This window comes from Bubalus bubalis, chromosome 2, assembly GCF_019923935.1.
Source record: "Bubalus bubalis isolate 160015118507 breed Murrah chromosome 2, NDDB_SH_1, whole genome shotgun sequence".
Classification (NCBI taxonomy): Eukaryota; Metazoa; Chordata; class Mammalia; order Artiodactyla; family Bovidae; genus Bubalus; species Bubalus bubalis.
Window position 1 is genome coordinate 167,399,434 of NC_059158.1, and position 24,508 is coordinate 167,423,941.

Genomic DNA, 24,508 nt, shown 5'->3' on the forward strand with positions numbered 1-24,508 from the left:
CTTTCTTTTTTTAATTTTAATTTTAAACTTTTTATTTTGTATTGGGGTGTCACTGATTAACAATGTTGTGATAGTTTCAGGTTAACAGCGAAGGGACTTAGCCATACATGTACATGGATCCATTCTCTTTCAAACTCCCCTCCCATCCAGGCTGGCATGTAACATTGAGCAGAGTTCCATGTGCTATACAGTAGGTCCTTACTGGTTATCCATTCTAAATATAGCAGTGTGTACATGCTCACCCCAAACTCCCTATCCCTCCCGCTCTGGCAACCATAAATTCGTTCTCTAAGTCAGTGAATCTCTCTCTGTTTTGTAAGTTTATTTGTAGCATTTCTTTTTAGATTCCACATATAAGGAATGCCATAAGATATTTCTCCTTCTCTGTCTGACTTAAACTTCAGTCAGTATGACAATCTCTCGGTCCATCTGTGTTGGTGCAAATGGCATAATTTCACTGTATGCTTTGAGGAAGGGATCTGAGTAGTCACTGAGCAGTGCCCGTGTTGATGGCTTGTTTCTCTCACACTTTGGCTCATTATTGCAGGAGCAGACAGTCCTGCATGTAAGGGACAAGGATGCATAGAAGGGAAAGAGCAGCAAGGAGTGCTTTCTCAGAGAGCCTTTCAAGCCAGTTACCATTTTGGCAGATTATAATCTAACCAAGAATTATTTCCATAAGCGGTGGCTGTGAAAAAACCTTGTGGCCCCAGAAAATAATGTTTAACCAGCCATGTGGTTCATCTTATTAGCCTGAGGGGAAAATAACTCACCACCAAATTCTGCCATAGTGTAGATAGGATTGTTTGAAACCCAAATCAAAACATCTGCTGTTTTTCTACTGTGCGAACCTAATGCTTTGTCCTCTTAAAGCAGCAGCAGTCGTACAGCTGCTGTGCACTCTGTATCTCAGACCTTGACACCAGATAAGGGGGACATCTTCAGAGTTAATGAGCTATTAGGACAGTCTTTCCTGTCAATTAACTGGTAGAATAATGAGATCAAATGAGCACTGTCCTTAAAAACACCCAGACTTGTATTTTCTCAGAAGAGTGTCTTTCTCTGCTGTTTTAGTTACATGAATAGACAGGCTGTTTAACATGAAAATAAAAACTGCACCTACAGCAGACGGAAGAGAGGTATACAGACGGGGTCCTATTTACTCAGGGTTCACAGGTTTTCCTCCTGAGAGGATGTAATGATATCATAACAACTGCTTTCACCTTGATTGTCCTAAAGACTGGCAGACAAATATTTAGGGGGTGAGCATGCTTTCTCATGTGAATACATGTATCATATCTAAAGTTTGAGCCAATCAAGGTATCAATCCTAAATTTGAATTAGTGGGCTCCAGACCATGGACCATCTAAGGATTTTGATTTTCCCCTGAATGTGATGAGAGGTTAGGGAAGGGTGTGACCAAAGCAGAGAGGGGACCATGGGGAAAGACCCCGAGATGAGAGGGTGGCCCGTTGTAGGTACTACAGTGGTTGTAGCAGCAATAGATTTTTCATTGTGCGGACCAGAGTGGCAAATGGGTGAGAATCAGGTTGTCAGAGACCCAATATGTTGTGTTTAAGGGTTTTGCACTTGACCTTGGATACAAGGGAAACCATTGAGACTCAAGTGCGGGGGTAGCAATAAGATGAAATCTGGGTTTTAAGCTCACTTTGCCATGTGTGGGTTACAGGAGAGAGATGGAGTTTGAGTTCCAGCACGCCAGGCACCATTATTCAGTGACATATGCTTGCATATATATGTGAGTGTGTGTGTACATGTGTGTTCACTCAGTCCAACAACTGCAAATGAAGTGTTACCATTTACCCATTTCAGAGAAGAGGAGACTAAGCTGAAGGGAGGCAAACTGAGGTCCCATAGCTACTAGGTCATAGAGCAGAGATTTGAGCCCAAGGAGCCTTGGTTCTACAGTCTATTTAATCATTACATTGTTTCGCCTTTCATATTGTATTGCTGGGGTCATCATCATATTATTTTACTTGATAATTAATATAATTAATAGTATTCTAAATGCTACTAGTATTTTACTGGCTTAATGAACTTTTTCTTGGTATTCATACTCATAGGAATGAAATTAAAAATTATAATGAGCTAGAGTTTTCTGTAAAATATTCATCAAAAACTTTCAGGCTTCCCTGGTGGCTTAGTGGTAAAGAGTTCACCTGCCAATGCAGGAGACACGGATTCAATCCATGATCCAGGAAGATCCCACATGCCACAGAGCACTAAGTTTGTGTGCCATTAACTACTGAACCTGTGCTCTAAAGGCCGGGAACCAAGACTGCTGAGCCTGTGTGCCCTAGAGCCCATGCTGTGCAACAAGAGAAGCTACCACAATGAAATGCCTGCACGCTGCAGCTAGAGAAAAGCCCGAGCAGCGATGAAGACACAGCAGCCAAAAATTAAAATAAATAAAAATTTAAAAAAATTATCAAAAAGTTTCAAATTAAGTTTTCCAAATAGAGGTTTTTAAATGTCTTCTTGGTCAACGTTAACTTTCCTGTGGGAATTTCTACTACACATTTCATGGTTGAGTGTTTCCAGAACCTTCAATGGAGATGTGTGAAAGTGGAGGGAATATAAAATCCCCAGATATTTTCCAGCCCACAGCTAACACTCAGCCAACTATAGGCAGAATCTTCCACTTTAGTGGAAAGTTAGAAAAGACGATATTACATGGAGAACTTTATGAAAGGCACAGCTCACTGACATCAAGGAGAATTAAATGCATTTGTGACCACACTTGATTTCTGGAAAAAAGAGAATCACCATTGGTGTCCAGCAGGACTATGGGTCCATCTAAGGCCTATGAGACAAGGAAGGTCAAGTGTACTGTTACTGAGTAACTCGAGACGATGTTTCAGAGATTTTGGTGGTTTTCAATCCTGGCTGCCGGTCAGAATCATCTGAGGAGCTTTTAAAAATTATCGGTGCCTGGACCCCCAAATAAGCCGGAGTGCATGGCCAGTAGGGCAGGGGTGAGGGTGTGTACACCGAGACAGCCATGTGGGCGCAGGCACTAGGGTTGCGTTATGAGCATCCTGCGATGCGTGCAGGCCTTCACGTGGGGAGCTCCTTGAGGACAAAGGAGAGACGTTTCCATTTATCTCTATATCACTCTTTAGCTGTAGAAGACGACAGAGGGTACCTTTTTAAAAAAAAAAAAAATTTAATTGAAAGTACAAATAGTACCATCCATTTAGTAGTTACCTAGATTTCTAAATTCTATGTAATTTTTAGAATATATGGAAAACCCATATTGTGCCAGGAATGAGCAAGGTAGCCACGCCCTCTTCCCCTAAAATGAAGATTAAAACCAAAGTTTCTGCCTGCAGGAAACTTAGTCAAGTGGAAGAGAGAGAGAGAGAAGGTTAGGAGGAGGGAACTAAGAAGGAATCAACAGAAACAGCCGTTGTCTGAGTTAACCTGTTGTTAATCAGAGAGAAGGGTGACTGATGGTCGGGAATATTTAGGAATGGGATGGATTGATGGAGAGAAGGAGAGCGAGCGAGTCGTAAATGGTTTCCTCTTAGGTTTACATGATGAGAAAGGAAATCATTAAGAAGAACTTACATCACATACTAGTTCTTACTGGAAATCATACAATTAAGAAACTGTAGAAGAGCATGTTTGTTTTTCATTTATTCTGTTTTTTAGTCTTGCCTTTATTAATGAGGAATGTTGACATAAACATAAAGCAGCACATTTTAATGATTATTGCTCATAGTGTGTTTTCTTTTTAAATTATTTTGCCTTTTAACATGTTTCTTATTACAGAGGCATGAGATTCTTTTCCAGGCCTTTTAGTGATTAGGAAATTTGCAATTCACAAGAGCACCAATTAGAGACTATTATAACCTGACGGGCACGACTCTGCCATTTGAGGAGAGCTCAGCTGACACTTTCAGAAACCGCAAAAAAATGTTAGTCTAAGAGCTCTGTGGCAGCAGTTTGGCCTTATAAGAATTCCACAGAGTTCGTTTGTAATAATATAGTTATTCCTTGGATTATAGTAACTCTGTAAGAGCCTTAGCACTCACCACCTTGGTCCTAACCCCCTTGGCACAGTGCACCCTAGAAAGAGAGGGTATTGGCTGGAGCCACATGGCTTGACCATCCCTGAGCTCGCCCTGGAGTCTGCAGAATCATACTCCCTGTTCAGAGCTGTTTTTTACCGTATCCCCCCAAGTTCAGTTTTAAGCATAATATGTGATCAGAAAAATGAACGGGATTATTCAGAGTAATAATACACATTCTCACCATTACAACTACAGGGTTGGCCAAAAAAATTGTTTGGGTTTTTCGTAAGCTGTTATGGAAAAAACCCAAATGAACTTTTGGGCCAACCCAATACATAGCCCCCTCTACCTTAGAGGGTTGTCAGTAAGATCCTTTGGTGCCTGCCTTTGCTTTGAGACGTGTCTATTGATTGAGCAACTAGAGCAGATAGGCAAGGATCTATCCTTTAAAATAAATTTTAACAAGTTCCATCGACCAGCTCACATCAGCTTGCTTTCTAACATGACGTTGGGAACTCCGGTGGGTTTTCTCACATCTTGTATTTAACTGAGCTTTCTTGTGGATGGATCCAGGACATCCTCCAACTAGATTTTCTTCTTATGCATTGAGTGTCTTGATACTGTGAATTTTTGGCTAGATTAATCTTTAATTAATTGATTAAGTATCAAATGATTTTTAAGACAAAATTAGGAGTCAACTTATATTTTCTTAGTCTAATTTTATAACCTTTGTACACAATTGGATTTTCAGTTGAAATCAGCCCTAATATTGACATTTTGCTAAATGCCAAACATTAGCTCTTTGATTTGAGGGGGCACTCCAGCAAATGCTTCTCATTCATTCCCTAAACACTCCCATCAGCATCCATGTGTTGGGCCATCATCACACAGTCAGAAAGGACCTTTCAAAACAGCATAAAGCGAGAATAATTCTCTGTTTTGGGCCCCCTTGCCCAAGTTGGTACTCAAGAGGATCAGAAAGTTGATTAACCCAACATAATTTACAATTGTCTTATGGTAGTTATTTTATGGTAGTTATCAGATACAGTTCAGCTAGACAGCCGAAGCTTTGCCTATCAAGAATTTGTTTTTTTCCTTTGAACTTTTTATTTTATATTGGGGTATAGCTGATTAACACTGCTCTGATAGTTTCAGGTGAACAACGAAGGGACTCAGCCATACATATACATGTATCCGTTCTCCCCCAAACCCTCCTCCCATCCAGGCTGCCACGTAACATGGAGCAGCGTTCCCTGTGCTATATGGTAGCTGCTTGTTGGTTATCCATTTTAAATATAGCAATGTGTACACCTCCCTCCGTTTCCCCCAGGCAACCATAATGATGACTTTGTTTTAAAAAATATGTAAAGCAGGGAAACAGGGAAAAGATAGGAAGAGCAGAGAGTCTGTCTCTGCCTCAGTCTGTGAGGAAGCCCGTTGCAGCCTGCCTTTCACGCCTCCACACAGTGTGGGCTTCACAGCCAGTCAGGCCCCAGTTGGAGCCCCAGCTGTCTCTCCTTCACCAGTGAACAAGGTAATTAGGGGATTTATGGGGATTCTGTGGCTGGTTGTTAGACCCTCCTCTCGGGGCCGTGGTGACAGCCGCCTGAGTCCTGGGATGAGTGCCCGCCCCCCTCCCCTGCCCAGAGAAGGCCCTGGGAGAGCGCCTCCTCTTTCACACGTGCTGTCTCCACTCATCTCAGGCCACTGGCTAACATTTATCTTTTGGCATTCATTTCAAGCCATCCTGGAGATATCTCCAAAGAAGATGATAATGGTAATGAATGCTGAAGCACTAATATTTAGCAAGCCCCCTTGTATGTACCAGGCCCAGCAAGGACATTACATGCATTTTTAAAAATTTACTTTGTACAAGAACTCATGAGTCAGGGCACAGTTGAGGCTTATATATTAAACGTATTAGGGCTCGGTTCTGATTCCAAAGCACTGTATCCTGTTCCAAGGATCTCTTCTCAGAGTGTGAAATTCTGTTTCTACTGCCATCCAAAGCCTCCCAGGTGGCTCAGTGGTAAAGAACCTGTCTGCCAGTGCAAGAATGAGGGTTCTATCCTTGGCTTGGGAAGATCCCCTGGAGAAGGAAATGGCAAGCCACTCCAGTATTCTTGCCTGGAGAATCCCATGGACAGATGAGCCTGGTGGGCTGTAGTCCATGGGGTTGCAGGAGAGTCAGACACGACCTAGCAACTGAAACAACAGAACAACAATCAGCCAGCACATACCTTGAGCTGGGTGCTGCTCTAAGCTCTTTCTATGTATTAACTGAATTAAGGTTCACTGTAACTTTCTGGAAGTCCTATTGATGCTCCCATTTTTCAGGTGAGAAAACCAAGGCACAGAGGGGTTCAGTAACCTGTCCACTTACACAAGGTCACAGAGTGTAAACTGGGTCTCAAACTCTGGTTCCTAAAGCCCCCAGCTGTCCTTCCCCTTTCACTTAAGCAGTTCTTAACACTTGTTTTAGGGTATAGTCTCAGACTAATCAATGAAAAGACAGCAATTCTCACCTTAACCATCCCAGCTATTCTTTCTGCTTTTCCAGTAAACTTGCAGAATTCTTTTCCTTATCCTTGCTACAGTCCTTCTGAAGTAGTGATATATTGACTATTTCATCCAAAGGCTAAACCAAGACTAACGCCTAAGCAAGGAAGAACAAATAGTGAATTCATTAACTGGGAATCTATTTACAATCCCCAAGGCTCATTGTGCGGGCAGTGATTCTGTATCATTTAGAGTTGCTAATAAATGAAAGTCTTTGCATCTTTCCAAGCGTCTTGATATTTACCAGTCTCATATTTTACCATAGGAAGCGGCTTCAACAAGCATATTCATGTGTTGACAGTTCTAATTAATACAAGTAATTAGTCCTGACAGTAGAACTGTGAAAAGAAGACCCATTCATAAATTTGCTAATTATGTCACTCTGCTCAGAATTTAATTGCAGTCTAGTCTTTAATCATTTCTGTATATGGGCAAAAGGCCAGCTGACTAAATTCTTCAGACTTTTACATTTACCACTCATAAAGGAATTTTGTCAAAATTAATTTACCATTGGAACATAACGGTCTGGTGTGCAGAAATGGCGAAGAACAGAGCTCCTTCTGCAAAGAAACAAACAGAATGGGAAAAGCCAGGCAAGGAAGGAGGGAGGGAGAGAGGAAGTCATCAAGAGCATCCACATCCTTTCTTACGTATCTACATCTACAAGGTTTTGTGAACTCATATTTCAGTGTTTTTCTAAAAAGTAAGGTAGTTTTATTTAGGCTGTTCATATGCTCATGGTACAGAAAATTTGAAGACAACTTGTTACCTGGATCCAAAGTTGAGCCCTCCTCTCTCTGATGTAAATAGCCTACTTTTCAAACAAGGACGTCTGTTCTAAAACAGGGTTTTTGTAACTGAGCTCTATTGACCTCTTCTGTGTGTGTGCGTGCGCATGTGTGTGCTCAGTCACGTCCGACTCTTTGTGACCCTGTGGACTGTAGCCTCCCAGGCTCCTCTGTCCATGCCCATGGGATTTCCCAGGCAAGATTATTAGAATGGATTGCCATTTCCCCCTCCAGGGGATCTTCCTGACCCAGAGATCCAACTCGCATCTCCTGTGTCTCTTGCATTAGCAGGCAGGTTCTTTTCCACTGTACCACTTTGTGAAAGTGTAAGTTGCTCAGTCCTGGAGAAGGAAATGGCACCCCACTCCAGTATTCTTGCCTGGAAAATCCCTTGGATGGAGGAGCCTGGTAGGCTACAGTCCATGGGGTTGCAGAGTCGGACATGACTGAGCGACTTCACTTCTTTTCCACTGTACCACTTTGTGAAAGTATAAGTCAGTCAATCGTGTCTGACTCTTTGTGACCCCATGAACTATACAGTCCATGGAATTCTCCAGTCCAGGATACTGGAGTGGGTAGCCTTTCCCTTCTCCAGGGGATCTTCCCAGCCCAGCAATCGAACTTGCATCTCCTGTGTCTCCTGCTTTGGCAGGCGGGTTCTTTACCACTGCACCACCTTTGGGGCTGGATAATTCCTAGTTGCGGTGGGGGTGGGGCCATCCTGTGCACCATGGGGTGTTGAGTAGCATCTGACTTCTTACCCACTCCGTGCTTGTGCATCCTTCCTCCCAGTTGTGATGGCCAAAAATATCTCCAGACACTGCCATTGTTCCCTAGGTGGGCTAAATTGGTTGAGAACCACTGCACCAGAGTGTAAGTTTAGATGAAAAAAGAATCAGGTAAACTTGTGTATAGGATGCTTACATAGAAGCAGTTGTAGCAAAATCAATAAAGCACATCACTTAAAAACAATTTGGTAATATAAAATTCAGGTGGAATGATGTTCCTTGAATTTCAGTACCTTCTTCAGTATCAAGTTCCCTCTGGTTCTCTTGGATTGTAAGTACAGTAGTGTTTAGTATTAATAGTAGAGTAGTTGTATCTAAAATCCTTTGCTGCTTGTGTTAGATACACTGGGCTCTTAGCTTTCGTGAATTTTAACATTTAGAGTTCTGACCACTTTAGGATGACCTTAAAGTTAAGGATACTCAGCTGCAGGTGTTCTTTGTTTTCAAGTTTATGAATTGCTCCCTTCTTGTCTTGCCTCCATCCAGTGCTTAGATGTCCAGTCCTTTGTTACTCTCTTACAAATACATTAATGCCCTTGCTGCTCAGCCCTTCGTCCACCTATATGCAAAAATCCTCAGACTTCAATGAGCCCAGCCACGGGGCATCTGGGACCCAGCATCTGGCAGCTGAGCTCAATTGGAGAATGTGACCCAACAGAGCAGACTGAGCCTGTTATAAATGACATCGACATCTACCCTGTCCTCGACCTCCCAGAGAAAATAGAATCCACCTGTAGGTAACACCTTCGGCATCCCATCATGAAAACTACAAACCTACCTGCATCCACTCCCACACTTGTTCCTCCTGACAGCTGGGCAGAGAGGGCTCTTTCCTATTCTCAAAAGCTAGTCGTTCACCTGTCTTCTCTGCTCAGGAAAATCTGTTGTTACTGATTAACCCTCTCTCCATTCTGCCTTCAGCTTTTGAGTCTACCAGATCCTTCCTATCAACATGTCAGCCTACTCAAGTCTCTTTCCTCCCTCATCCCAAAGAGGAGGAGACAGGTCAACAACTCGACTTACTTTTATTCACCACCTTTCCTTTCCATTTACAGTCTCCAAAGTCTTCACTTTCACTCTGGATCTTCCCTCCACTTCTTCAGTCGTGCTGCTGCCCGCCGCCCCCCCTTACTCTAATGAAAGTTCCCCAGTGATCTCAATGTTGCTGAGGCCTGGAGACACTTTTCTTCCTTAGATGTACTTAATGTTACCCATCCACTCCTTGAAACCCTGCCTTTTTCCTCCAGTTCTCCTGATGCCCACCCTCCCAGCTATCCCACTGCTACTCTGCTCTGAACCTTTTTCTTGGTCTACTTTGCAGGCTTCCCCCATACTCCCAACCCCTACCACCACCCCCTGCCACCTTGGAATATCAGTTTCCCTAATGACTTTATTCTAGGTTTTCTTGTCTTCTCTTAAGCTTTAGTTACTATTTGTACTTCAAATTTATCTCCTCCACCCAGATCTCTTTCTGAAATCATAGGTAAATGAGCTCAAGGACATCTCACGTGCATCATGTACAAACCTGAATTTATGGTAGCTTTTCTACCTCCCCAGCTTGCTCCCCGTCAGGTGTTACCTCCTGGGTATTGGTCAGTAGCCAGGTGATCTTGATGCTAACTCAAAATATGTCTCAAATCCACATCCACTAGTCTGGGCCACTGTTATGACTGGACTGTAGGAGGTCAGGGCAAAGAGGTGTAAGAGCCAGATCCCATAGGGCCTTTCAGGCCATTGAAGGCCTTCGGTTTTTCTCTTGATGAGATGGGAGCCATTAGAGGGTTTTGAGCACAGGAGTATCATAATAATTTAACTTGATTTTGTAAAGGGTCACTGGGGCTATTGTGTTGAAAATAGTCTGTGGGGTGGCATAGTGGGTTGATTGGTGACCCCCCCTAAGAGATATATTCACCCAGAGCCTCAGAATATGACTGTATTTAGAGTAAGCCTCTTTGCAGATGTAATAAAGTAACAAGGTGATATCGTCCTGATTGGGTCCATTGGGACCTAAACCCAATGAACATGAGTTTGAGTAAACTCCGGGAGTTGACGATGGACTGGGAGGCCTGGTGTGCTGCAGTCCATGGGGTCGCGAAGAGTTGGACATGACTGAGGGACTGAACTGAACTGAAACCCAGTGACAGCTGTTCTGATGAGTTAGTCAAGAAGAAGATAGACACAGAGGAAGAGGCACAAGTGGAGACAGAGGCAGAGGGGAGCAGCAGGAAGACCAGTTAGGGTCCTGCTGCAGTCCTTCAGGCAAGGGAGGGCCACTGCCCCGATTCTGGTGGTAGCCGTGGAGGAGTGCAGAGTGGTCAGCTTCTGGATATGTTTTGAAGGCAGAGTGGAAGCATCTCTGACAGAGTGGTGGTGATTATGAGAGGAAGAGAAGTGAAGGGGGAATAACATTTTTGGCTGAAGGCATTGAAAAGTTGGCGTTCCCATTAACCTGAACATACAGAGAAGGTTTGCAGGGGTAAAAATAGAGCTCAGTCTTGGACCTGGAGAGAGTGACAGGCTTATGAGAGTTCCACGTGGGGGTGGAGTAGGTGGTTCAGTATGAGATTAGATGACAGGTATGGTCTGGAAGTATCAGCACGATGTAAATATTTAAATTCGTGAACATAGATGGAATCACCAGGGGAGTGAATATCAATGGAGAAGATCAAGGACTGAGCCTTGGGGGTCTCCAACATTAAGGGGTTGAAGAGAAAAGGAGGTACCAGCAAAGGAGAGTGAGAAGAAGGAACCAGTGAAGCAGGGTGAAAAAACAGAGAAAAAGAGAGCAGGTGGTCCTAGAGCTGCGGTCCCCAGCTTCTGGGATCTAATGCTTGATGATCTGAGGTGGAACTGATGGGAATAATAATAGAAATAAAGTGCACAGTAAATTTAACACTTTGTGTGTGCTATGTGCGTGCTTAGTCACTCAATCATGTCTTACTCTGCGATGCCATGGATTGTAGCCCACCAGGCTCCTCTGTCCATGGGATTCTTCAGGCAAGAACACTGGAGTGGGTTGCCATGCCCTCCTCCAGAGAATCTTCCCAACCCAGGGATCAAACCCAGGTCAATCCACATTGCAGGCAGATTTTTTACCAACTGAGCCATCAGAATCATCCCCCCAAACCCCCTGCTTCCCTGGTCTGTGAAAAAATTGCCTTCCACGAAACTGGTCTCTGGTGCCAAAAAAGGTTGGGGACCACTATCCTCGAAGACAAGTTTTTCTAAGAGGAAAGAGCGTTTTTCTGTGCTAGGTGCCCTGGTGGTCCTGGGTAGACGAGGACTGAGAAATGACCCGTGGGTTTAGCAATGCCGAGGTTAGTGGTAGCCTTGACAGGAGCTGTTTCAGGATGTGAACAGTTCCTGGTGTGATACAGACCCTGCTATTGTCCCTTGTTCCACCAGAGTCGAAAGCCCTGAGCTTCTGAAAGCTTTGAGTTTCTTAATCATCCCCCACCCCTAACAAAGAGTAAAGAGAAGGACCCTGATGACTCACATAAGCTCCATTACTACTGTGGGATTCCTCAGCCTTAAGTAGTATTAAATATATAAATTCCTGATGCTACTCATCCTAAGCGACAGAGAATCAATCGCCCATGTGAGAAGCGGCCTAACCACAAAGCAACATTTGCCTTTGGTGTGGACCATCTCACCTTGTGCTTTTTCAGTGTAAGGCCAATAATGGAAATTCCTAATCTCCCCGCTGTAGTACATGACCGTATATAGAGGGGTTTCTCCTCAGGGTCCTGCTCAGTGGCTCTAGAGCAGCACCATCTTATAGAAGTTTCCACAGTGATGGACATGGCCTTTTATCTTCTGTGTCCAAAATGGTAGCTGCTAGCCACATGTGCTGAGTGCTTGGAATGTAGTTAGTACAAGTAAGACCCTGTATTTTTAAGTTTACTTAATTTTAATTCATTTAAATGTGAAAATAGCCATGTGTCTTGGGTGAGACCCAAGAGTCTGTAGTTCAACAGGCCCTGTAGGTGATTCTCTTACACACTGAACAGAATGGTTTCCCGTGTTTAGAGCTGGGCTCCACCCCTAAAATTCCTGACTTAACGGGTTTGGGGATGAGGTGTGAGAATTTGGGCTTCCCAAGTGGCTCAGTGATAAAGAATCCACCTGCCAATGCAGGAGACACAGGCTTAATCCTTGGGTCAGGAAGATCCTCCGGAGGAGGAATTGGCAACCCACTACAGTTTTCTTGCCTGAAAAATTCCTTGGACAGTGGAGCCTGGTGGGCTGCACTCCGTGGGGTCGCACAGAGTCGGACATGACTGAGGCTGTCACACCATAAGCACTTGACTTGTTAAGAGATTCCCAGGTAATGCTCAGAAGCTGAACCAGAGATGACTTTGAGAACCTGATATACCAAATAGGCCTTCTCTTTGTGAGGTGACCCCAGATCCCCAAGAGTCAGTTCCATAAATGCCATGTAACAAATACTTTGCAGGATATCCCGAGTGTACCCTATGAACTTTATGAAAATCTTTTTAGCTATTTTCTCATGATCCAGTAATGAGCAGTGCCTGACTCATTGAGGAGCTCACAGTTCTGGGAACTGAACCAGCAAGTCTGCAGTCTGTAGGACAGGCCTTCAGGAAGGGTGGCTGAAGCTCCAGTTCTTCGGTGGAATTTCTTCTTTGTCCAGGAAACCTCAGCTTTGCTCTTCGCGGTTTTCAGCTAATTCAGTCAGGTCCGCCTGGATTTACTAGGATGGTCTCCCTTGAAGTCAACTGATTAGAGACATAATGACATAAAGGATCATAGCTTGAAAGATGTGGTATTTGTTCTGCTCCTTGAAGAATGGGAGAGTCTAGTCAGTGAGGACTAAGGGAATGGATATTCTAGAGAAAAATGAGCAATAAAAGGTGCCAGGGCAGGAAAGTACAATTGGTATTTGCAGAGTGGCCAGTTGTTGCTGTATGATCTTTCACTGAATCTCCCTTTCTTCATCTAAAAAAAATGGGTTAAATGCTTGTCATAAGTGTCCCCCAAAATGGAACGAGGTTGTGTTTGAGGGTGCATTTTGGAAACCATAAACACTATTTGATCTCTAGTAAAGAAGGCAGAACGCCAAAGAATTGATGCCTTCGAACTGTGGTTCTGGAGAAGACTCCTGAAAGTCCCTTGGACAGCAAGAGCAAACCAATCAATCTTAAGGGAGATCAAACCAGTCAGTCTTAAGGGAGATCAACCCTGAATATTCACTGAAAAGACTGATGCTGAAGCTCCAGTATTTTGGTCATCTGATGTGAACAGACAACTATTGGGAAGAGTCCCTGATGCTGGGAAAGATCCAGGGCAGAAAGAGAAGAGGCCATCAGAGGATGAGAGGGCTGGATGGCATCACTGATGCAGTGAACATGAACTTGGGCAAACTCCAGGAGATGGTGAGGGACAGGGAGGCCTGGCGTGCTGCAGTCCATGGGGTCGCACAGAGTTAGACACAACTGGGAGACTGAACAACAGCAGCAGCAGCAACGCACCATGAACACTCAGATACTGTATAGCAGTGTTAGTGGCGGTAGTGTTGGTGTAGAAGTTTGTGTGGTGAAGAAAAAAAAGGTTTGGGCAGTAAAAAAGAGCCTGATTCTTGTGGGCTTTGTCAAAAATAATGCTTGTTTGGGGAGAAAAGAGTAAAGGTTGGACAAAAAGTTTGTTCATGGTTTTGCATTACAGCATACGGAAAAACCCAAATGAACTTTTTGGCCAACCCAATAGTTTCAATTGGATTAATAGGAAATAAAAATGTCCCTACATATGCAGTCCCACCTGATTGCCACAAAGGTGTGGTAGCCATTTGATCAGCACCTAAGATAACTCAACATTTTTTACACAAGTAGACCTTAGGCCTCTATTTTTGATGCTTGAGATATTAAAGGTAAGGGAGAGTCATTTATTATACAATTATTGAAGAGTTTGCCTAAATAGGGAGAGAGAGTTAAATCATTTCCAAGAAAGTTGTTCCCAGGCAATGGCCCTTGTAGCCAGTTGACCTGGTCATCCAAGAGAGCAGGTGGGGGTAGGGGGATACCAGAGTGACTGCCATTTGCAAACTTCTTTATTCTGTCCCCCACCCCCCAAGCTCTGCTCTACAAACCAAGCTAATTTTGCCAAGCCAATTTCCCCTTAATTTTTAAAGCCCTATGCATTTTGGATGAAATTTAATCCACATGTTCCTCCTGAGTCTCTTATGCCCAAGCCACAAAAACGTTATTTATAAAATGTGATTCCATGTTTGAAGCCACCGTAAAGTGTTTTTAGTAGATTTTCGTTCTTCGTCATGCAAATTTTTTCTCGTTTTGTTTTCTTGTTTTATTTAAACTCATTGTATATGATCCTAACACACATCCTGTGGTGAGACACAAAGGGAATCTTCAAGCCAGAAGGAGGGTCTATTCTAACACAGGTGAAGCAGCCAGGTTCTACTTGCACAAGTTTGTAACTATTATCCCTCTTCAGTTTGTTATGTTGTGTCCTGGACTCCTTTTCACCTGGGCACACCCTACCCCAGCCTTCTTCTACCCTGCTCCCTAAAAGGGTGCCCGTGAAGACGAATAGGGAAAAGGGAAAATGAGAAGTAATAGAATCAAACTGCCTCCTAGGACACATTTCTGTGTTATACCATGTGATCCTTCCTTTCCAAAGCTGAGTTCATTTTCTCCTTTTACGTGTGTGCTAACATTGCCGCCCCTGGAAAGATTAAGTTAGTTCATGAAATGTCTACAAAAACAAGAAGTAAAGTCAAATTTAGGAGCACTCTGCAGCTTCTTATTCCTAGGGCAGAATAGATGGTGGTGTCTATTTAGGGCTGAGCTAATTGGAAAATGGCTTTATTTTTACCAAAGTAAGCAATTTTTGTTTGTTTGTTTTTAAACCTTTGTGTGTGTGTGTTTGTGCACACGCGTGCTTAGTTGCTAAGTTGTATCCGACTCTTTTTGACCCCATGGGCTGTATCCTGCCAGACTCCTCTATCCATGGATTTCCTAGGCAAGAATACTGGGGTGGGTTGCCATTTCCTTTTCCAGGGGATCTTCCCCACCCAGGGATTGAACCTGGGTCTCCTGCATTGCAGGAGGATTCTTTACCTGCCGAGCCTTTAAACCATTGTCTCTTTGGAATCGCATGATATGGACCCGGTTTTATCTTTACATGAAGCATCCTGGTTTATGTATGTCTGTCTCTCAGAGACATGTGTGGGCTGCAGAAGGGCACCAAAGCAGCCTTATTTTTAGGGTGCGGTGGAGATTTGTCTCTGTTCTGAGCACTGATTCCAGCATAGGCAGCAGGTATAGCACCCAACAGGGTAAGAGACATTTCCCACCAGGAGGAGCTAAGATGAGAGGGGTTAAATTCTGACTTTTCATGACTCTGAGCTTATGAAATACTTTCCTATCATTTAATAAAACATTGGTCCTCAATGTTTACTGCCCCTAAGGCTATGGTTTCTAGCGTGTGACTCTGCCTCCGCTGCACTGCAGAGACGTCCTGTCCATCCTGTGGGGGCATTAGGGACTTCCATGGGCTTTAATTTTGGAAGCCCCACCCCCTACTCCATATCATCTCAAATGTGTTCACACGTGACATCCCAGCTATAGTATATTAATACATTTTTAAGTAAATGGCTGTAAATATATATATATAATTTATGAGTTGAGATATTAAATGATCAATATGGTACATTTCATAGGCATTTAATAAAATATTTATTACTGTTCAGTTTTATAGGTTCCCCCCCCCCCCACTTAGGGAGCCAATTAATTATTTTGAGATCTCAGACATTTTCACAGGCTTAGTCCCTGAGCACTGGTCCCACAGAGGATAAAGCCATCCCCCTGCTCTTATACTTTTCTGCTCTGGGAAGGTGCTTAATAAATATTTGTTGGATGATGACCACCTAGTGACAGAGTGAAGGAATGGACAAATGGGTGAATAGTAAATGGTAAAGTCTGATATTAAAGCCCACATAAGCCCTGGATGGCCTATTTCTTTTACACAGCCATCCTGGTGGACACTCCCAAACTGCATTGAAAACATAGATGTTGTCTTTCTCTCATTGTTCTTTTTCGAGCCGATTTTCTACCCTGTTACAGCTAAGGCACACAGAAGAATAGACTACAGGTTCTTTGCATTTTGGTAATTCTTATGAGGGCTTCCCTGGTGGTAAAGAATCTGCCTGCCAATGAAGGAGACTCAGGTTTGATCCCTGAGTTGAGAAGATCCTCTGGAGGAAGAAAGGGCAACCCACTGCAATATTCTTGCCTGGAGAATCTCATGGACAGAGGAGGTTGTCAGGCTACGGTCCATGGATTCGCAAGAGTTGGACACGACTTAGTGACTACACATACACACAGAGTTCTTATGAAGGAGTAACCCCTTGCGGTGATCATCAGTTCTCTGTTTAATTGCCCTATTTATTTGCTTTGCCTTACAAGTGTGAGATAAATAGTGGCTGTTATTAGTATTCAGATACTCATTTTTTTGACAAAACCAAAGAAGTGCTTTTGCCTGTCTTTTTTGTTTTGTTTAGAATTCTAAGTGTCAGCTCTCAAGTGTTTCTCATGTGATATCTGTGTTTTCAGGAGATGTGACTTTTTTTTAATCTAAAAGTGAATCTTTGTGGTTTCTCTTCAGAGCTCTTGGATTTGGATTTGGTAACTATTGAACATGATATAGAAAGCTAGAGAGTTCCCTTCTTAGGCAAGAAAGAAATACAAAGGGAGCCATGAGAGGGGAGGGAAAGATGAAGATTGTGTAAAGGACAGAGCCATGCTTTCCTTCCTCAGCCCTGAGTTCACCTCTACATGCTAGATCGCTTCAGTCGTGTCTGACTCTTTGCAACCCCATGGACTCTAGCCCACCAGACTCCTCTGTCCATGGGATTCTCCAGGCAAGAATACGGGCGTGGGTTGCTATGCCCTCCTCCAGGTGATCTTCCTGACCCAGGGATCAAACCCACATCTCTTAAGTCTCCTGCATTGGCAGGTGGGTTATTGACCACTAGCGCCACCTGGGAACCCCTGGTTCACCCCTAGAGAAGTGGATCCTCACTTTTCTTACATAAATGGATACCAGGATAGATTGCTCTTCTCAGATCATCCCAAGGTCTTTAGAGGCTGTGATGGATCTCGCTGGATGGCTCCAGGACAGACCAGGGCTAAAGTAAAGACCTGCAGTGCCCCTTGATTGGCTGAGTTTGTGGGCCAGAGGTGCAATGATGGAGCTTACTCTCCATCCAAGGAAAGTCTTTGGCATTGAGTCCTTTGACAAATACTCACTGGCCACCTGCATGGGGACCACCACCAGGACCAGACAGACTTCTCCCTGAAGTCCAGACCCTCGATCAAGCTCTTGCCTGAGGTATAACTTGAAATGACCCTGGTTTTTATATCTCATTTTTTGTTTGGATTTGGTTGTATGTGCACAAGTGTCCTTGTGTTTTCAAAAGGCTGAAACCTTCTGCTTATAAAGTTGGAGAGGGAAAGAAAGCCTGTAACATAGAAAATGGAAATGTAAAACTTCGGTTCCTCCACTGCTTTATTTTTTCTGATTTCTTTCAAAATCTCTTGATGGACTTGGACTTCAAAACAGAGGAATGCAGAGCCCTTTTGAGTTTGTGTTGTCCCCTGGCACTATCCTTCCTCACAGATTCCTGCCTGAACTTCTAAGCTAGGCACTCATGCATGTTCAGTATTTGCTTTTTCCAGGGTGTGTATGTTGTATATATACATATGTGTCCTACACATGGCCATGTATATACACACACATGTATGTATATATATGTATGCATATGTGAGTATATGATTATCCTTAAATGATTTGATTGTCCTTAAATGATCTTTCTCTAAACTCATCTAGAGCATTTAATTTGTGGCAGGAATCCCAAAGTATATTCTCCCCAGAGAAAGAACAAGATTTGCCTGGCATCAATTTAAGAAAATAATTACTTAAGAAAATTGTGCAAGATGTTTTCTTACACTGGAGATTCTGGTGACATGAAGTGGGTGCCTGCGTGGGGGGACCTCAGGCCTAATTTTGTCTAAAGAAGTTGGGAAGATAGTATTTTCTTTCTTTTTTTTTTTAATTGAAGTGTAGTTGATTTACAATGTTATGTTAATTACTGCTGTACAGCATAGTGATTTAGTTATATATATGTGTGTGTGTGTGTGTGTGTGTTTAATATTCTTTCCCACTATGGTTTATCATAGCATATTGAATGTAAGTTCTCTGTGCTAAACAGTAGGACCTTGTTGTTTATATATAAAGGCTTATATCTGCTAACCCCAGACTCCTTTCCGTCTCTCCCCCAGGCTCTTCCCCCTTGGCAACCAGTCTGTCCTCTGTTGTCCATGATTCTGTTTCACTGATAGGCTCATTTGTGTCATATTTTAGATTCCACATATAAGTGATATCATATGGTATTTGTCAGGAAGGTAGTGTTTTCATATTCCACTCAGCTTCCTCATGCTTTGCCATTTACCCAAAACTATCCCCTTTTGAAGATTGGTATTTTCTTTATTTAGAGCAAAGCTCCATTGCCTTGGGAGTATTTTCCAAAACAGTTCCTAGATATGACCTCTCACTCTCCCTGCCCTGTCCCCTTCACCAGGAACTTTTCCATTATTTTACATTTGAGTTGTTTTCTTTTTAGAAAGCCAGGTAAACTCGACTGAGAATAAGCAAGTGGAAAAGTCGTAGAGATGGCCATTCTTGGAAAGGCCAGGCCTCATATTATCACTGCTATTACTGTCTTTTAAGGAGTGATAACCAGGGGAGAAGAACCTTGACCTGATTCTTTTGTTGACAAAATCACAGCTGATTTTCTCTCCCTGGTAGCATGCCTGTGAGCCTTCACATACAGCTCTAGGGCCCAGAACTATGAGTACTCTGCCCTAGAGTTGTAATCCTGACTGTTTACCCTCCTAGCTGCCCACTGCTCTGTGTCCCCTTTTGCTCACATGAGCTAGTCAGTAGCAGAAGGCCCACCTACCCATGGTCAACTTGAGGCTCCGAAGAGAGGAGACCCACATGCCTCACAGCCTTTCCTCAATCTGGACAGATGGCGGCCATGTTTCTCATCCAGGACATCTTTTATGCAGCACTAGGTGTGAAATTTAAGGAAACAGAATTCTGACTCTCCTCTGCTAAACATTCAGAGTTCTAAGCATACTTAACCGTCAAATGTAAGTCTGAAATTTGGTTTGAAATTAACTGGGCCATTTGCCCGCTGTTGAACCAGGGGGAAGGAGAAAGTCAGTTGAGGGGCACAGAATTCTTTCGTGGGAGGTTAGCAGCCTGCCAGCTGCACACTGGATTGTCTGTGGCCCAACTTCAGAGACAAGCCGCAGCTGTAACACAGCCATGTTCTACCCTGCCTGAGCACGGCTGGCTGTGTCCTCTGGCCCGCTGAGCTGTCCGGGTGAGGACCCCTTGTGCTTGTAAGCTTGCTCTCTGGAGCACCTCTGGCTCCTCCATTTCTGAGAAGTGGAAGGAAACCCGTCTGCCTTGTACATCAGGTTGCTGTCCCGTTACAGGGAGAAGGAGCCTTAGGAGGGCACACCCTGGCGCCTGGGCACTGCTTCTAAGCCTGCAGCCGGTCCTGTGACCGGCCTGCTGCAGGCGTCTGGAGGGACCCCAGTACTGTTCTTGTGATTTTTTTTTTCTTTTAATTTTATTTTTGGCTCTGCTGGGTCTTCATTGCTGCACCGGCTTTTCTCTAGTTGCGGCGAATAGGGTCTACTCTCTGGTTGCGGTGCACAGGCTTCTCATGGCAGTGACCTCTCTTGTTGCAGAGCATGGGCTCCAAGGCACACAGGCGTCAGCGGTTGCGGCTCCTGGGCTCTAGAGCACAGGCTCAGTAGTTGTGGCTGTGCACATGCTTAGTTGCTCCTCAGCATGTGGGATCTTTCTGGATCAGGGATCGAATCCATGTCTCCTACATTGGCAGGTGGATTCTTTACCACTGAGCCACCAGGGAAGCCCCCGTCCTTGTGATTTTTATATATTTTTTTTTTTGCTCTTGATGGTATTGCATATGTAAAACTTGTGCTTCATTTATTCTGCCCCTGTTGTTTAAAGAGACATCATCTTTTTCTAAGAGGCCCCACACCAATACGGCAAGAGGCCGTGTGTTTGGTACAAGATACAGGTTCCTGGCTGTGACAAGGCTGTGCCTGACAAATCAGACTGGGAAACCAAGTCACTGCCCTCCTGAGCTTCCTCTCTCCATGGAAAAGGGACCTCTGTGGTCATTTCATCCCATGCCTTTGTTTTCAAAATGAGGACCTTGAAGCCCAGCGAGGTGAAGGGCCAGGGCTAGACCTTGCCCCTCTGGTTTCCCAGTTTGGACTTCTGTCAGCCCTACAGCTCCTCCTCCGTTTTGTTTTGCATTCACTATGGTCTTGCCTTCGTGACCGCCTCCTCTTTTTCTCTGTAAGCGTTAATATGAAATATATTTGCTTTGCTTTTCAGCCTTGCCTGCCACCACCACCACTGCCCACCCCCCCACCCGCCGTGTGTCCAAAATAGCCGCCGGAATCATGAGAATGTTAGGTCTTCAGATGTTTATAATCCGAAAGAATCCCTTCTGTTTTTTTAATAATAAAACTACTTGGATGTCGGTATTTTATGTTGGAAAGGCAAGCCAAGTTCACAATGCAGCAGTTACAATGCAATGCATTATGTATAATTTGTAGCGCTCCCCAGGAGCAATGGTAAACCGTGAAATGCCATCCCAGCCCCACAGCATAATTAGTAGGATCAAACGCTGCCCAGAGAGGAGCACAATGGTTGTTGTCCGAGGTCCACCAAAGTAAGGGAAAGTTCCGATAAAAGCAGTACACCCCAAATTATATAAAAAGCAGCCCCTATATCAGGCTGCAAATATGTCAAGAACCTTCACTGCTAATTGAGGAAACCTTTTGAGGTTTAACAGCTCATAAATTCGCTCTGGGAATGCCCCATTGTTCTGGGGTTATAAGTCTTGTCTTTGAAATTTAGCAGTTGTACTTTTATATTGCATTCCTCCAAGAGTCCCGTTGTAAACATGAAGGGTTTGCATTTTAACATAAATTTGAACAATGTGGTTTGAAAAGAGCTCACCACATCAAAGGGGAGGCTGTTTGGGCATGTTTCATAAATTCTTTTTTCTATAGTATTTAAAGCTGCAAATGACTCATGGAAGTATGTTCCATTTAGATCATTTAGATACTAGTGTAGCTTTTAACACCCTTGTTTTTCCTTGCCTAAGAGTGCCTGTGTCAGAAAACAAGTCTACAAGCCTTTGACAAAATCAGCTGGCCTTAACCTAGAATCTTCATATCTATAGAGACAGCTCTGGAAATGTTGTTCCATTTGGTCTAAATAGCAATAAATTTTGTGCATTTCCATGGTGTTTTTTTCTTTTTAACTCAAAAATCTCCCCATTATGAACTCTCAATTTTTTATTTTATCCACATGACAATTACAGTCTGTAGTCCATGGGGTCACAAAGAGTCGGATATGACTGAGCAACAGGCTTCCCTGTTGGCTCAGATGGTAAAGAATCTGCCTGCAATGCAGAAGACCTGGGTTCGATCCCTGGGTTGGGAAGATCCCTTGTAGAAAGGAATGGCAACCCATTCCAGTATTCTTGCCTGAAAAATCCCATGGACAGAGGAGCCTGGCGGGCTACAGTCCATGGGGTCACAAAGAATCGGACATGACTGAATGACCAACACACACCCCTGTGTCTTCATAGTCCCCCAGTTTTAAAAAGAACCCACAATTTATTTATTTATTTATTTTTTTTCTGAGCTACCAGCTAATGTGAAGAGAGATGTGGGTGGTGGTTTCTGAAGCAGCATGGTTGGGGGTAGTGTGGGGACCACTGCTCTTTGGTCTGGCCTCTGGGGATCTCGACCTCGGGAAATCACACGCCATGCTCGAGCCTCAGTCTGGATGTAAAATGAGGACAGTGGTTAAACTCCTCCGCATCTTCCTCCCTCCTGTTCCTGGTTCCTTTATTTATTCATCCCGGAGGGGAGAATATGAACACAAAGCCTCAGTGCTCACCCCACAAAGCTCACCACCTTAGGAGGATGCGCTAGACTGAGACCACCAGAATCCTGTAATTTGCTAGAAACTACTAACCGTGGCATTGTGTGCTTTGGAGAAAGGGGATGTGATCCTGGGATAGCACAGAGCAAAGTGGGGCACGGCCACTTGCCTGAGAGCTGGGGGAGGCGGGGAACGATCCCTGGGAGACGGTGCTGAGGGAGGGCAGGCTTGCTGGACTGGCTACAGAGCTTGATCTTTGTTCTTGGATGAAAGGAAACTCCTAGAGGGGTTTAGGCCAAGGATAAAGTTGATGAGATGAATGTTGTAGGAAAGTGTTCCAGCACCCCTGTGGAGGATGGCTGGTTGGAAGACCAGAGCGCGGTCAGGACACCGTCTCAGGGCTCAGGCACCACCCAGGCTCCTGAAGCAGGTGGCTTAGACAGGGCTGGTGATGGGGCAGGTGCTGGGGAAGGGACGAGTCAGAGGAATGTTCAGGTGATGACGACAGGATTTGGTGATGGGCTGAAGGGGGCAGGTGAGGGAGGGGCAACTTCCAGGACAACTGGGGTCTGAGCATGTGTGACTAACTGAGTGGGTGGCAGGAACATTCCTGGGGTGGGGCAGCTTGCAGAAAGTCGTCAGTGTAATAGCAGAAGACCCTGACCCTCCAACGCTTCGTGCCAGACCCTGGCATCCTTTACTCCCGTCCATATAGAGCACATCTCTAGGTAGGTTTCTGCATTACACAGACAAGAAAATTGAGGCGTGATGAGGAAAGTGACTTCTCCGAGGGTCCAGAGGAAGGGGCAGAGCCAGTATTCAAAGGCAGCTGTGTCTGGCACCAGAGCACATTCCCTTCCACCAAAGCCGGGTGCCGGAGGGCTCTCTTATAAACTCCAATGTCCACTCCAGACTTGAAAGGGAGGTTGGATTCTTCAGGATGAAATGGCCGAAAGAGAAAACAGTGAAGCCTGGTGACAGGACCAGAGCCCCGAGAAATGCAGCATCTGGTTCTTCCCCCCCTTAGTTGTGCAAAGCAGGAGACCCAGTCACCCTCTCTGGGCTTCAGTTTCCCAGCTCTGAAATGCAGACAGAATGCCGCTATCCCAGGTCCTCCTCAATCTCACTCTGAAAGTCCATGATTTTAAGATGTGCTGGCTGCATCTCACATAGAATCTCCTTTCCACCCGTGACACAGTCTTTAAAGCTTCTTTGTTGAAACTATAGGTAGGCCTTTCAGTAGTCGCCTTTTCTATGGTCACAGCACACACTTAGATATTCTCAAACATGCTCAAGAGAGTAACATTTTCCTCCCCACTTACCTAAAATCATGTTATCCGAAATAAGCTTCACTCTAGATTCCTAACTTGGAATTTAAAGTTCAAAAAATTTTGTACTGAGGTCTCCCTTTCTGTTCATAAGTTTGCTTTTACTAGAAATTGTTTGATAGATGTGTAAGAAGAAGGTAAGGAAATGGCACTCCTGTATTCTTGCCTGGAGAATCCCATGGACAGAAGAGCCTAATGAGCTACAGTCCATAGGGTCGAACAGAGTCGAACACGACTGAAGCAACTTGGCACGGCAAAAATTAGCTATTTTTGTTACTGAGTCTCCATAGCACAGGCCATTTTAGAATCGTTTCTGAACAATTCTAGGTTAGTTAGAGGCAGGCTATTTCAAAGGTGTGCCTACAGTCTGAGAAAGCCCCTGGCTCCTCCTCGGACTGGGAGGGCTTGTTTATTGGAGACATTTCAGTCACAAGGCATATCTGTTAACACACATACTCGTGCCCGCACACAAGCATGCACACACACATACACGCTCTTTCTTTAATGGATCAGAACTTGGTACGGGTGGGGCGAGTTAGTCTAACCTAACAGAACACAAAACCAGCAGCGCAGCTCAGGTTAAATACCGTTGAATACAGAAAACAAGCGAGCTTCTAAGATGGCAGTCCTGCCTCTGGGGCGGTTTATCGCGTCATGGAAGTTCACCACCGTCCCAGTTCGGGGCCAGCTCTGACCCAGAGGAACCATTTCTCAGCTCCTGGTGCAGAGAGCAAGGCTCACGCCTCTTCGTGTTTGTGCACAAGCCTGTCCCTGCCACTTGGTTCACAGAGCTCGTCCACTCTGAAGATTCACATGTGTCATCCTCACCTCCCTGGTTATCTAGGCCTTGGTCAAGGAGCCCACCCTGGTTTTCTAATCCACCAACCATTCAGAAATCACAGGGCTTGGACTGTTGACATGGATGTTGTTCCTCTTCCAGTTACTTTTCCTCTCGGTCCCTGCCC

The 24,508-nt window shown here is 44.4% G+C and overlaps 1 protein-coding gene and 1 long non-coding RNA gene across 14 annotated transcripts in view; one reads left to right on the top strand and one right to left on the bottom strand.

Annotated features, from left to right (window-relative positions):
• Positions 1 to 24,508, top strand: part of RHBDD1 (rhomboid domain containing 1) — a 208,987-nt gene that overhangs the window by 94,200 nt on the left and 90,279 nt on the right. Inside the window, exon 8 of one of the 13 annotated variants that reach the window (XM_044937910.2) lies at positions 2,286 to 3,732. The exons of the other annotated variants lie outside the window; for them this stretch is intronic. Within the exon in view, the coding sequence (XP_044793845.1) occupies positions 2,286 to 2,380 (95 nt within the window). The 3' untranslated portion in view covers positions 2,381 to 3,732. Of the gene's footprint in view, positions 1 to 2,285; positions 3,733 to 24,508 lie in introns of those variants that run through there. 13 annotated transcript variants of the gene reach the window in all.
• On the bottom strand, positions 6,184 to 8,267 carry LOC123332197. The gene is made up of 4 exons (XR_006548974.1): positions 8,146 to 8,267; positions 7,105 to 7,156; positions 6,563 to 6,693; positions 6,184 to 6,242 (listed from the first exon to the last, which is right to left on the bottom strand). It is a non-coding gene; the product is annotated as an uncharacterized LOC123332197 (long non-coding RNA).